Source organism: Myodes glareolus, chromosome 13 (genome assembly GCF_982192425.1).
Source record: "Myodes glareolus chromosome 13, mMyoGla1.1, whole genome shotgun sequence".
Lineage (NCBI taxonomy): Eukaryota > Metazoa > Chordata > Mammalia > Rodentia > Cricetidae > Myodes > Myodes glareolus.
In genome coordinates, this window is record NC_142038.1 from 42,477,672 (window position 1) to 42,492,609 (window position 14,938).

General features: G+C 35.0%; 1 protein-coding gene across 1 annotated transcript in view; it reads right to left on the reverse strand.

Moving 5' to 3' along the window:
* Positions 1–14,938, reverse strand: part of Ythdc2 (YTH N6-methyladenosine RNA binding protein C2) — a 73,609-nt gene that overhangs the window by 16,425 nt on the left and 42,246 nt on the right. Inside the window, exons 18-25 of the mRNA XM_048419245.3 lie at positions 13,960–14,065; positions 12,109–12,228; positions 11,552–11,824; positions 9,241–9,367; positions 7,555–7,760; positions 7,050–7,245; positions 2,185–2,294; positions 279–571 (exon numbers count right to left, since the gene is read on the reverse strand). Coding sequence (XP_048275202.3) covers positions 279–571; positions 2,185–2,294; positions 7,050–7,245; positions 7,555–7,760; positions 9,241–9,367; positions 11,552–11,824; positions 12,109–12,228; positions 13,960–14,065 — 1,431 coding nt within the window. The remainder of the gene's footprint in view (positions 1–278; positions 572–2,184; positions 2,295–7,049; positions 7,246–7,554; positions 7,761–9,240; positions 9,368–11,551; positions 11,825–12,108; positions 12,229–13,959; positions 14,066–14,938) is intronic.

Consider the following 14,938-nt stretch of genomic DNA (forward strand, 5'->3'; position numbering starts at 1 on the left):
GTGTCCACTAAAATGGATCACTTTAGAATTTATTATCTTCATAAGAGACCTTAAATTTATGAATTCTGGGTATGTAACATCTTCAGTTTTTTTCTTGAAAGAATGACCTTACTAAATAATTCACACTCCTTTAGTACTTACAAGAGATATCTTAAAATAATAAACTCCATTTTATTGTGATGTTTTACATACACTACATTATGTGTGACTATGAAGTAGTATAAACAGTTCATTGTCCTAGAGAAAACATACCCATCTAAATAACATGCCATATTCACCTTTCTGCAGTAGTGGATCCATCAGCAAACTCGGTGTCAGCTGAACTTTTCCTACTGTTATTGGATCTCCAAGAGGAAGCCAAAGGAAGTTCTTCTGAAGACATGGGTCTTGGCCTCTGGCCAATTCCAGATGGTTGCTGTAAACCTGCAGACTGTTCTTCAGTGCTTAAAACAGCTATAATTGCTCGTATAGTAGCTTCATCGACTTGAGACCAAGGTTTAGATGGAGCTCTCATTCGGCGTAAAAACAAGCTATGCCATTTCTGTCTGAGCTGCAGCAATAAACTGGCAGCCTGTAATCAAAGCATCCTCAGTTCAAATACAAGTAAAATGTGTATCATATATGTAAGAATGTTCTTTACATTAGTTATGGTCTGTAACTGTTTGTATAAGGAACTCTCTTACTTCAATATAATTTTCCATTCCTTTTATTCATTCTGTTACATATATGAAATTTTTAGCCGTCATACTCTAGGCACTATAGACACAGACGGAAACAAATAGCTTAAAAAGGCGACAGTAAACACTGCAGGTGGTAGTGTGTACTTAATACTGGAAAATAAGGTAATAAGTAAGGTAAATAAGGGAAAAATGACTTAGACTATTCATATTATACTTTAGCATCTACAGAGCACCAATTGGTGGCGGCCAGCATGCAAATGGATGCATAAGAAGGCCTAATCTAGAAAGAGACTTGAGAGACATAAGTGCCATCAGTTCTAAATCTAAAGAGAAATAAAGTTATCAGGAATGTGTAGAGTGAGGGTGAAGAAAACAGCAAGGCACTTGGAAGGTGAAATTTTAGTTAAGGCACAAGTACCTAAAATTTAAAGCAAAGCACACATGTAAAAAGAACTGATTGTAAAGGAAGAAGAATGAAAAAGGATTGACTTTATTTAAGACAAAGAATTTGGAGAGGGTTCAGGAGGGAAAATGGAGAGGGGCAGAATTAGAAAGGAGAGGTGATACACAATAGTGCTAAGTGGGATATAACATGGAAATGCAGCTTCAGTGAAGGAAAGGACGGATGTGAATGGGAACCAGACTGCAGTATGCTCATGTGATACATACATGAATAAATGGAGTGATGATTAACAGAGAGCTAGCCAGTGCTGACCACTGACAGCTCAGCTGTGCCCCTAGATGAACAGAGAATGATTATAAAAAACAGACCCGGAATAATGAAAAGCTGGGTCAAAGAAATTTTAAAATTAAAAAACAAAAATTTATCTCTCCCAATTCAGTTATGAAAACAAAATGAACTCATTTTTCCAAGAAATGGCAAAAATAAATGGTGCCCTGTAACTCAATACTCAACAGTTACATATCCAAAAATACTAAAATATTACTACTGTGGCTTAAGATGGTTTTGGTCCCTCTCAAAATTTAATGTTGAAACTTTGTACTCAATGCAACAGTACTGGGAGATGTGATCTTCAGAAAATGACAATGGTTAGTTAGATATCCTTCTAAAGAGAAGACCGAGTCTATGTCTTATGTCTTTCAGCTTCCCATCATACATGGACACACCATTCTTCACTGCTGAAGACACAGGGTTTAAGCTGCCATCTGGTTAAACAAAGTAACCCGCACCAGCACCCTGATCTTAGACTGAGGACTTTCTGATTTTCAAAAATTATTCAGCTCACAGAACTGTGTTACAGCAGCACAAACAGAGCAGACAACAGTCACACATAATGCAGGGCTGCATCTGTGCTGTTCTAGTCCTCGGACAGAAGGAAAACCCAGTGTGACGGAGAATGCATGAAAGCTCTATGAAAACTGAAAATCAAGCCACAGGTATTTTCTAACATTATGGGATCAATATTAAAGATAAAAATTTTAACATGCTACTTCAATTCATATTAATTACAAAAAATATATGTCCTATTAAAAAGCAACTTACCTCTGGCTCTAGTTTGAAATTAAGCCACTCATCAAGTTTCAAAGCAGCCAGATTAGCCGTGGTTCTGTCCTCCATTTCACTGTCACTGCTGTCATTGGGAATGCCATCCGCTGTCACAACACACATGGAAAAGTTCAATCACTTTACTTTCTTACAAAATAGCACAACAAAAATTCTTATGTGCAAAACTCCCTTTTACAGTCTAACAATTCATTTAGGAAGTTCATCTAATCAAAAATATTGTGTTTAATCTAAATATATAAAATATGGGCCAATAAAATGGCTCAGCACTAAACAAGCATGACATGTTGTTTGATGTCCAGAACCACAGTGGAGGAAAAGAACAGACTCTAGAAATATGCCCAATCTTTATAAAAGCTATCAATATTGCTTAAGCTAATATAAGGTATTGTTTGATAAAACATACTGAACTTCCTGAAAGAAAACAATAATTAAAGTTAAAAAAAGAGCTGCTGCATTCAGAAAGGAATACAAAAAGACAAAAGCAGGGACAATTATCAAAGAATACTTTAGCAATATAAAGGCAACTAGTTACAGGTAGGTCCTTCATTGACAGATACTGAATTTATTGGTAAATAAAAAAACTAAATGAGTGTTCAGTATAAATGTAATAAACAGTTACATTAAAGAAAATAAAAGAATATACTCAAAATTTACATAAAGATTCCAAATTTAATAGGCATTTTTAAGCATTCTAGAAAATGATACACAAGTATTATTTAATAAGTGGTACAAATAAAGGAGAAACATTCCCCAAAGAAGAGAGGGAATACATTAAATCAAATCTACCTCATTGAGAAAAATAAATCTAAAATCCAAGTTAAAAAAATAAAAATAATATTCATGGAAGCAACAGAAAAATTACACTTTTTCAGCTCTGAAAGTAAATAGTATAAGATTAATCAATCTGAATATACAGTAATTGAAACAACTTTTGTGTGACAAAAAAAGGCTAATACCTTTAAAGCTATAAAGCCATATTCCTAGGTTGGGAGGATTAATACTTTAAAAATACCTATACTGTTAAAAGCAATCTACAGATTTCGATGCAATATCTATCAAAATCTCAAGGACATTCTTTATAGAACTAAAGAAAAATATACTAGAAGTCATATGGAAACACAAAAAACTATGGGCACCAAAGGACTTTAAGCAAAAAGAGGACAGCTGAAATTTCAACATTACTTAACCTCAAACTATACTAGGGAGCCATAGTAGTAAAGACAGCATGGTACTTTCACAAAGACAGACTTGTAACAGATAACCAAAGGAATGTAACAGACAAGCAAGCCAGGGATAAACTCACACAGTTCTGGACAATTACCTTCTGACAAAGGTAACAACAACAACAACCAAAAACCACTTGAAAATAGAAAGCCTTTACAGCAAATCTTGCTTACAAACTTGGTATCTACTTGCAGAATGAAATTAGATATGTATCTCTCATTCTGCACAAAAATCAACTTAAAATGAATCAAAGATCTTAACTTAAAACAAAAACCTCTTAGAATATTAAATAAAAAAAGAATAACAGGGAAGGCACTTCAAGACACCTGCAGTCCTAGAGAGAGTCCCGACAGCGCAGGTGTGACTACACACAATCACAACTTCCACATGCCAAGCAAATGACCAGAGTCAGCAGACAGCCTTCAAAAGAGGTAACTTTCTAAAATAAATAAAGAACTTAAAAAAATTAAACACAAAACAAACTACTGCCAATCAATATTGGCTAATAATCTGAACAACGTTCTCAAAAGAAACAGCACAAACAAGCACTAAACAGTTTTAAAAGTGTTTAACATCTAACTATCAGACAAATGCAAATAAAAACTACACTCAGAGTCTATCTCACCCTTGTCACAATAGGCACCACCACCAAAAACAAACAAACAAACAAACAAACAAACAAACAAAAAACAATAAATGCTGGCAGGAATGAACAAAAAGAGGAACCCTTATTTAGAAAGACCACTGTGGAAATCAGTATGTTGGCACCTCAAAAGTATAGATTTAGTATACGCCCAGTTATACCATCCCCTTTGTATGCTGTCAATATTATTGGTTAATAAAGGAACTGCTTTGGGTCTATAGCAGAGATATAGAGGAAAAGAGCTAGGCAGGGAAAACTAAACTGAATGCTGGGAGAAAGGAGGTGGAATCAGAGAAAAGCCATGTAGCCCAGTCGAAGACAGACGCCCAGAACTTTTGCTGGTAAGCCACAGCCATGTGGCGATACACAGATTACTAGAAATGGGTTAAATTAAGATATAAGAGTTAGCCAATAAGAAGTTAGAGCCAATGGGCCAACCAGTGTTTTAAATTATATCATTTCTGTGGGGTTATTTTGGTTCTGGGTGACCAGGATGAACAAGTGGCCTTCCTCCAACAGCATTCTTCTGTAGAGATGTGTTTATATTATTCTTTTCACAAGGGTAAGGAAGTGGAATCAGCCCCATATGCATCAACAGATAATAAAAAATATGGTACATAAATACAATGGAAGTCGTTCAACCACAAATAAAAATGAAATCTGCAGAAAAATTAAATTTGCAGAGAAATCTGTGCAACTGGAAAACATTTCGTTAAGTAAGGTGAACCCAGGCTCAAATATCAGTCTCTACGCAGATCCTGGCTTCTGTTATCTAAATGATAGTAAATGGATAAAGGCCATGAAACTAGAACTTAGCCTATTTGGGGAACCAAAAAAACTGCCTTGATGGGAAGAGGATATGGGAAGACAATACAACAAAATGGAAGGAGAAACCAAGGGACAAAGGGGGGCAGAGAGATGGGAGGGCACTAGGAATGCAGAGAATCAATGAAATATGTATGAAGCCCCCATATGGAAGTCAATATTCTGTAAGCTAATTTATAAAATAAAATAGTGATAATTCTTAAAAATTAACATATAATTCAAGTTTTATAGAAAAATAGCAATATCTAAATAAGCAAATAGGCAAAAGATGAAATAAACTCAATTAATAAGAAAGAACTGTAAGGAGATTTATCTCTTGAAAAGAACAGAATCAAAAGGACAAATGAAATCTTTAATGTTTAAAATAGCATTCTAAACACTAACTCCTAATAATAGACATTTACTCTGCATGGTCTGGGTATAAGGAAGAGCCATAAATAACATTGACATGTTTTTATCAAGTAATTACTTGTTAAATTTTAAGCCAAGGAAACTATTAAATGAAAAAAATGAAAGATGTCAATAAACCAAAAATCCCACCATAGCAACTCTCTTAGGAGTTACCTGTCCTACTTTTTTAGTTTGTTTGTTAGTTTGTCCAAATTTTTTGAAATGGCATCTCATTGTGTAGCCCTGACTACAACTCACTGTGTAAACCAGACTGGCCTTGAACTTACAACCATCCTGCTGCCTCTACCACCCAAGGACTGGAATTACAAGGGTATACTACCACACTGGGTTCCTATCATATAAATTCAAAACTCACCATGAAACTCAATCTCCTCTGAACCAATCATGTCACTGACACTATTCTTGATAACATCATTGATAAAGGTCTATTGTCAAACACAATTTACAATTTTCAGTCTCAATCTTTATCTTTTCATTCAAAGTAACGGTTAACAGAGCCAACCATTCTTAAATCATATTTACCTTCAGTACTTTCTTCTTCTTCTCTAAAAACATTCTCATGCCTTTAAAATATTTACAGTCTGGTAGTCTTGAAATGTGTACATCCCGATGCATCTTTTCTGAACTCCATGAGATACATATAACCAAATGCCTTCTAAAAACTCTTCACTATTATGGAGTCCTAAACATCTCAGTCTTAAGCATATTTAAAAAGACCTCTTGATTTTTAACCTATGTAGCTTCTAGGTTTAATCTACTCCTAGTTTTAGAATCTCAAATGCGTAGCAGCAAGGGTTGAAGAGATAGCTCTATGGTTAAGAATGTTTGATCCACAATCACAATGCCAGAGTTAGGATGCCAGCACACATATAACATGCCAGGTGTTCTGGCCACAAGAGAATCACAGGGCCTTCCTGGCTTCCAGCCTAGCTGAGAAAGCAACAAGTCGCTGGCTCAGGGAGAGAGCCTGCCTCAAATGACTAGGCAGAGTGGGTGACAGATGAAGACACCTAATGCCATCTTCTGACATTCCCCTAACATTTGCACATTTACCAAAACAAAATAAATAAAAAATGGGCATCATTATCTAGCAACCTACTATAACCAGAAATCTGGAAACGTATAAAGAATAGCATTAGAAAAATAATTAAAATATATAAGCAAAAAATATTAAAAATATTTGTATAAAAATGAGAATATCAGTTACTTTTCAAATATTATCTTTATTTATATGATCATTTAAAAAGAAACCAACAAAGCCAGGTGGTGGTGGTGCACGCCTTTAATCCCAGCACTCGGGAGGCAGAGGCAGCAGAGGCAGGTGGATCTCTGTGAGTTCAAGGCCAGCCTAATCTACAAGAGCTAGTTTCCAGGACAGGTTCCAAAGCTACAGAGAAACCCTGTCTTGAAAAACCCTAAAAAAAAAAAAAAAAAAAAAAAAAAGAGTAAAATAACCCAACAACATGTTAACTGAAAATCACTCATCAAACGTGGTAAATCTTATTCCTGTCTTAGTGCCCCAAATATGCCCTAGAGCATTTCCTAGTTGTCTCCCTATACAACTATACCTTAGTACTCCCTAACTATCTCATACAAAATACATTTCCTAGTTGTCTCCCTATATCAAATATAACTCAGTATTTTCTATTTCATGTTATAAACAAACCACATATACTTTCATATTTTTATGTTATTGGTTTATCTCAAACAGATTTTTACTTCTTCATACTCCATTTACCTCTAAAGGATGAAGGTTCCTGAAGAGCATTACTTGCCAGCCTTGCTGGTCCACAGAACACCAGGACAGTAACAGGTGTGACTGCTGAACAACACCTGATATTAGCAATCCTATGGGCTCTGGTCATCTCATCATAAATAAGCCAATCTGTGGGCAAGGCCTGAATCGCTGCAGCCTGACCATTGGCTGGAGGAATCTATGAAGACGGTTAAAACAAAGTGTTAATTACTTAACTTATCGGGAATACTTTTAATTTCTTTAGTGAAACAGATGATGAACTCTAGTAAAAATTAAAGCAAGCCATTGATCTTCTGGTTTATCAGATTTTCTCACCACATTTCCAATGTTACCTCTGCTATTTCTAAGATTTAATGTTTCATTAAACATTAATTTTTGGCAAATTAATTTGCTAAAGCATAGGTAGTTGGAATACTGGAGTTTTTTTTATCTTCAACTACCTAAATTTGGTTCACCACAAGGTCTAAGAGCAATAAAAATGTTTTACCTTTTTATACTGAGGCTGACTGAGAACTGAAGTGGGATGAAATCGTACTTTTTTTTCCTTTGGCCCTGTCAATACTACATTCTCTCTGTCCACATGGACTAAATTAGGATACATGCCTGCTACCAATGCAGCTTTAACAACGGCCCAGTTCTCGGAATTTGTGTTAACATCTCGAATGTCACCACCACCTCGTGCTCTAACAAAACCTGGATGGACAAAAAGAGCACACCAATCTTCTCTACTATGCAAAGGCACTTTAACAATTGTGTACATTTGGCAACAAAAACTATAACCTCCTATAAAGCTAACAATATCCAACTCCATCATCAATACAATCCATTCTAGAAAATGTAAAGTATAAAACTAATAGAGTAAAGTTTAGATCTGCTCAGGCTAGATTAAGTACAGTGTTTACTGGGACAAGATCTCATTATGTAATTCCAACTGGCCCTGAATAGTTCCTCCTGTACATTTGGGATGTCAATGGACAGCTATTATGCCTGGCTTCAACTGCACATTCTTCAGTAAAGTCATCATCAGTTGTGTTGGTTAGCTTTTTCTCAACCTGACAAAAGCTAGAGTCATCTAAGAAGAGGGTACTTCAATTGAGAACATGCTGTCATCAGACTGGCCTGTAGCAAGTCTCTGTGGCATTTTCTTGACTGCTGATTGACGCAGAAGGGCCAGCCTACTGTAGGCAGTACCATCCATCCCTGGCAGGTAGTCCTGGATGGTTTAAGAAAGCAGGCTGAGCAAACAATGAAGAGAAAGTCAGTCAGCAGCGTTCTTTCATAGCTTCTGCTTAGTTCCTGCCCTGACTTCTTTTGGTGATATAACAACTGTTAGCTGAAATAATGTTCTTTCCACCCCAAGCTGCTTTTGATCATGGTCATTATCACAACAAAAGAAACCAAACTAAGACACCTGCTATTAGAAACATTCTCCAAGTTCACAATTTGAAGCCCAAAACATTCTTTTTACTTGTATGTTTTCATTTTCTCAAACATCAACTGTAGAAGTATAGTTAAGTATGAATGCTGTATGCTTAAAATTCAAAAATCCTTCATACTTCCCCATATTCAAACCAAACTTAAATTCTCAAATCTCTGCTTTCCTTGAATACTTCAGCAAACCTATAAATCCAGATTCTGATACTACTGACTATCACTTCAGTTAACTATGTTATTAAGAAAAAAACAAAACAACAACAAAAAACCTTCAAAGAAGCAATTCTAAAACAAAACAGTAACATTACAGTCTTCTCAGAAAAGAATTAAGTACCTTCAAGCTATTTCCAATCATTTTAGTGCTCTACAACTATACACACAGTAGCCATATCAATCTACTTACATTCTTATAATTGCTATTTTATACAGTTAAATAATTTCTGGTTGATAGAGTCAAAAGTAAATATAACAATTTATTAAATCTAAACTGATCTTTAACAAAAAATATAAATTGCTCATTGTCAGCAGTATCCAAAGGTTTACAGACCATGTCCATAGAGTTTACCACTACAACCTGTGTAATGTTTTATTTTATCAATAAGGAAAAGTTCAGAATATAGAGAAGAGTATACACTCATGAATACAGACACATAATGTGATATAAAAACTACAGAAGCTGGCATTACTTGAAGTTTAGAAACATGAAGGATAAGCAGGTGTTCTACATAGGAAACCTTACCTGATGCTCTAAGTTGACCAAGCAACTGTGTTCTCATGCCTATAATGATTTCCATAGTAGCTTGTGAGAGAAAATTCTTTTCACAAAAAGCTCGCTCCCAGCCATCACTTCGTGCTTTCTGCCATGCCTACAGAAACAGAGTATATACAAGGCGCGTATACCAATCACACCTAAATGAGGTAACAGAGCAATGCCACTGTATCAACCACTAAAGTATTATTCTAACAATTTTTTTAAAGTCTAAGATTTTATAATCAAATTAGACTTGTCATTTAGTTTATACACAACTGCTATCAAGTCAGTTGAGTTTACAAAATTCCAATGAGAACTGAACATCAAATGACTCAAATGACCAACTCTGTAAGAGTTATCCTCATAGATATAACTATGAGGATATAACTATGTTTGGCTGGTGTAAAGATAGCTAGTTTCATTACACATAAGTGAGAGGCTTTCCAATTATATTTCCACTAAAATACTTTTATATCTAGGAATCCTGAAACTCATAATAATAATAACAACCTCTACGTTACTTTACCAACTGTCTAGAAATAGAAAGTGGGCTTCTGAGGGCTGGAGAGATGGCTCAGCAGTTAAGAGCACTGGCTGCTCTTCCAGAGATCTTGAGTTCAATTCCTAGCAAACACATGGTGGCTTACAATCATCTCTAGTGGGATCTGATACCCTCTTCTGGCATAAAGTCATACATGCAGATAGAGCACCAATATACATTAAATAAAAAAATTTAATCCTTTATTTTTTAGGTGGGATTTCTAGAAATCATATATACAATATAAAAATCTGGCCTTTGAAAATATGCTATCCTGGCTTGGAATATAACTGAAGGAAAGCTGTATCTTATTTCATCAGCTTTCAAAAGAGCTGGAAAGAACACAATATAGGAGGAATTCTACTCCAGATTTCTGATTATTACTTAAGTATCTATAATATCTAATATCTGAACTGAACAATCCATCATTCAATAATAATCATAAAGGAGCTTACAATTGTTTAAATTACATATGTTAGAAAAATACTGAATGCCTGAAAGGGCGCTTTCCATACAAACAAAGAGAAATGTAAGAATATAGAAAGGCACAGCCTCTAATCAAGAAATTTTAAGAATTAAAAAAGATATTTTTAAAAATAACATATTCTTTCCTATATATTTAAATTTCTAAATTATACTGCATTTCTCTCCTCAGAGGTTACTTCTGTTTTATCATTTTCTTTACTCATTATCTCACTATTATTTTGAAAAATTTTAGATTATCTTTTTTGTTTTATAAAATTAAATTATTGGCATACTACCTAAAGTGCACAAGGAAAAGAAATACTATAAAAAAGAGAATTTTACAAATACTAAATTGAAGATAATTTTCTTCCAGTCTTTGTTCTGTGTCCTCTAATTAGCAGACAGTCATTCCAAATAATAATTTTAAGAGTATTTCTTGGCAAAGTCATGACTAAACAATAAGCAACTTTTAAACATGAGATACAATTATATACATGCATAGTACAGCACATATATAGAAGAAAATAGGGGTGACAAAATAGAGATAAATTGGTCGTGTTAACTATAAGGAGCAATCACATATTTTTTTAAAAAGTAACTTTCTTTTTTTGATATATATTATTTGATATTAAAATATAGTTACATCATTTCTTTCATCCCTTTCTTCTCTCAAACTTTCCCATACACCCCTTCTTACTCTGTTTCAAATTCATGGCCTCTTTCTTCATTAATTGCTACATACGTAACCTGTTCTGTCTCTATAATGTTATTTGTATGTATATTTTCAGGACTGAGCATTTGGTACTCTAAGCAATTGGTATGCTCTTCCCTGGGGAAGAATATTTCTTCCACTCTCAGTATTTCTTAGTTACCTATAGTTCTTTGTGTAGGACTGGGGCCTCATGGTCTTTTCCCTACCCACTTCTGTTCTACTGACAAAATGTGACTTCTGAGACTGGAGAAATGGCTCAGTTGTTAAGAGCATTTGTTGCTATTGTAGAAGACCCAGGTTCAGGTCTAAGCACTGACATGGTGGCTCACAACCCTCCAAAATTCTAGTTCCAGAGAGTTCTTCTGACATTCAGACACCAGGTACACATATGATGCACATACATACATGCAGGAAAAACACATACATAAAAATAAATAAATCTTAAATAAAAATAAATAAAATGTGGTTTCCTAAGTAAAACAAAAATAACGTTATATAGTTTTTTATTTATTTTTGAAACTGCTATACTTGCCCCAAAATGTACTTAACACAGTATGCTTAGCAATAAACAAAAGTAACAGTACCTGGAATGCTCTGAGAAGTGCCATGTGGTCACTGAAAGTCCCTGCAGTGAAACGTTTCCTACAAAGCATAGCTGCACGTTTTTGAGAGGCCTGGGTAGGCAGTACAAAAGGGTCGCGATAAGCTAGCGTACAGGCAATTGTTAGGATGGGGTCCAGACACTTTAAAACAACAGCACACAGGACCATTTTACCGAGATGTGGCTCTACTGGCAAATCAGCCAAATGATACCCAAGCTCAGTCAGATCTTCCCATGCATCCATTGCATCTATTGTCTAGGTAAAGGAAGAAAAAAAATCCAATTTGACATAACCCAGAATCATATATAGTTAAGCGAAAAACTCATTAAGTATAAAATAATGCAAATAATTCATTTGCTGTCACATCGCATAAAAATATATTTTGTATTAAATATATAAGACTATATCTACTATTTTAATTTGAAAGAGCAGTATTTAAAGTACTGATCAACTGGCATTTTTTAAAAGAATAAAATCACTTAAATATATGCTCATTTAGCTTTAATTTCCCATTGAAGTAGAATAATTAAAACACCAACCTTAAGCATCTGAACAGCATTTCTTACAATTAAAGCTGGAGGCGGTTCAGGGGCTTTCATAAGGAAGTCAGCAATGGTACAATTAACTGGGGCTAACAATTTAGTATGTAAACAAAGTTCCTGTAAACCACAAGAGCAAAAAATTTAGAAAGAGTAAAAATAAAGCATTGACTTTTATTTAAAGAAACCATGAGAACGGTTTCCCAGTCCCACAGTAGCAAAGTCTCAGAGTCAAAGGAATAGAAGGGACATCTTCAATGAAGTATGTGTTTGTAATACCCTCAATCAACTTGTATCAAAATGACCAGTAACGCCTTCAATCAACTTATACCAAGATGATCACTGCCCCTTCTGGCCACATTTTCTCACATAGCTTTTACCCACAAAACTAAGGGAGTCACTATCCAAATAGTAAGTCATTGTTCTCCTATCATGCTCACTTCAGTCTATGATCATTCCATTCACCAAATATTCAGGTGCTTTCTACATACAGGTACTACGTAACAAGTCTGAGAAAGAGAGGACAGTGCTTGATCTTTCGGAGTTTATAGGAGAGGGAAAAACAGACCTCACACTACTTCAGCAAATAACTTAATTATAAGTGTGATAAGTGTTGTGAAGAATACTGGGTGGGGGCAGAGATAAATTATAATCAAGTTTCAGCAAGAGCAGGAAAAGTTAAACAATTTCCTAGGAGAAGAAACACTTACACTGAGATGTCAAGAGTAGGAATAGCAGTGTACCATAAAAGAAATAAAGGGGGGCTAGAGAGATGGCTCAGAGGTTAAGAGCATTGTCTGCTCTTCCAAAGGTCCTGAGTTCAATTCCCAGCAACCACATGGTGGCTCACAACTCTCTGTAATGGGATCTGGTGCCCTCTTCTGGCCTACAGGCATACACACAGACAGAATATTGTATACATTATAAAATAAATAAATATAAAAAAAGGAAATAAAGGAAAGGAATTTGGAAAGGGATTAGCACATTAAAGCAAAAGCTATACACAAAAGAAATAAAGGCAACTTTAAAAACACACTAAATATGGTATGAGTAGAAACATGAGGATGGGGGATTGGAAGGACTTGAAGAGTTTATTTAGTAATTTAGGTTTTACAAATTCTTAATTATATATAAAAGGAACAGTAAATCTTGCAAAAACATTGGGTATCGAAAATCATCACAGGGGTATGGATGTCAAAAACATGATTCTGTATGCTTTGAGTGATTGAAAGCAAGCATGCATACTAAGATACTAAAGAATCAAAGTGGGGGCTAGAGAGATGGTGCTGTGGTTAAGAGCACTTGATGCACTGACGTGAAGTGGGCTAAGTTCCCAGCACTCACATCAGATAGTGAGTATGCTCATACACAGACACAACATGCACGTAAAATAAAAATAAGATAAATAAGTCTTTTAAAATACAGAATCAGACTGATATTCTTCTAGTAGTTTTGCACGAAGGCAGAAAACTCAAAGAAAAAGAATTAATGAAAGTTTGAAATCTCAGTGAATGTTTGTTTGCATCACCTTTGCAACTTAAATAATTCGTTTCTAATCATATCTAGAATTTTCAAAATCCATACTATGTACTTGAGACTCTTAAAATGCTACAACACACACACATACACACACACAAAACACATGGTCCAATAATTTAAATGCATTCCAATAAATATCTGAAGGTTCGGTAAGATTTGTATAAAAAAACCTTTTTTATGGATGTATCCCCCTTCATAAAATTTAACTTATGATTTCATTTTGTAAACTGATTAATTCAAGCCCAATCTGTAGAAACTGAACTGGTAGCTGTCCCTTCACCCACAGATGAAGGCTTAGAGCTGTAGGTCTACCTGCAAAGGCATTCTCAAGAGCTCTGGAGTCTGAAATTCCAGCATGTTCTGAAATCGGAGTCTACTAAACAGACGGAAACAAATTCCAGGTCTACATCGTCCAGCTCTTAAAAATAAAACACAAAAATTCAGATTCAGATAAGGAATAAGGACAATAATAATAAAACTATAAACTAATGCAATTTAGAAGACTGGGAAATTAATTAAGATCAAGACATCTGAGTTCTAATCATTATTTACCCTCTATGAATACTTTTAAAAGGTGTTTTGTGCTCTGGTACTCCATACTATCATTTTAGTGAGATAGATTCACAAACAATGTTCTCTACAGTTAAAACTAAAAAAAAAAATCAAAAATTAGTACCATGAATTTGAAACTAAGTGAAATTCAAAACACAAATGCTCAGTAATTTAAATTTAATCAATTTCACTGAGATGTTATCAAGCTCTATGTTCAGATCCACTGATTAGAATTGTACAAATTATGAATTACATAACAATATAGGACTGGCATTTATCAGAGTGGCATACAATTTCTTTGAAAGCATCTGAAAATATGATGACATAAGTCTCCTTTTAATTTTTCAAGTCAGGGAAATAGCTAATGTCCGGGATGAATGATAGAGATACTTCCAACCTTATGGAGCTCACAACCTCAAAAGGATAAAGAGAAAGGAAACAAGGAAGGGAGGGAGGAAGAAAGGGAAGGAGAGAGGGAGGGAAACATGAAGGCTACAAAAATCTGATATTCTTGAACCATTCTTTTTTTCAATTCTTTACATATGTTACACTCCAACTGTTATTTCCCCTACCTCCACTCTCCTGGTCCCTTCACATACCTCCCTCTCTTCCTCCTTCTCCATTTCCCTTAAAAAAAAAAAAGGAGGGGGCTGGAGAGATGGCTCAGTGGTTAAGAGCATTGCCTGCTCTTCCCAAGGCCCTGAGTTCAATTCCCAGCAACCACATGGTGGCTCACAAC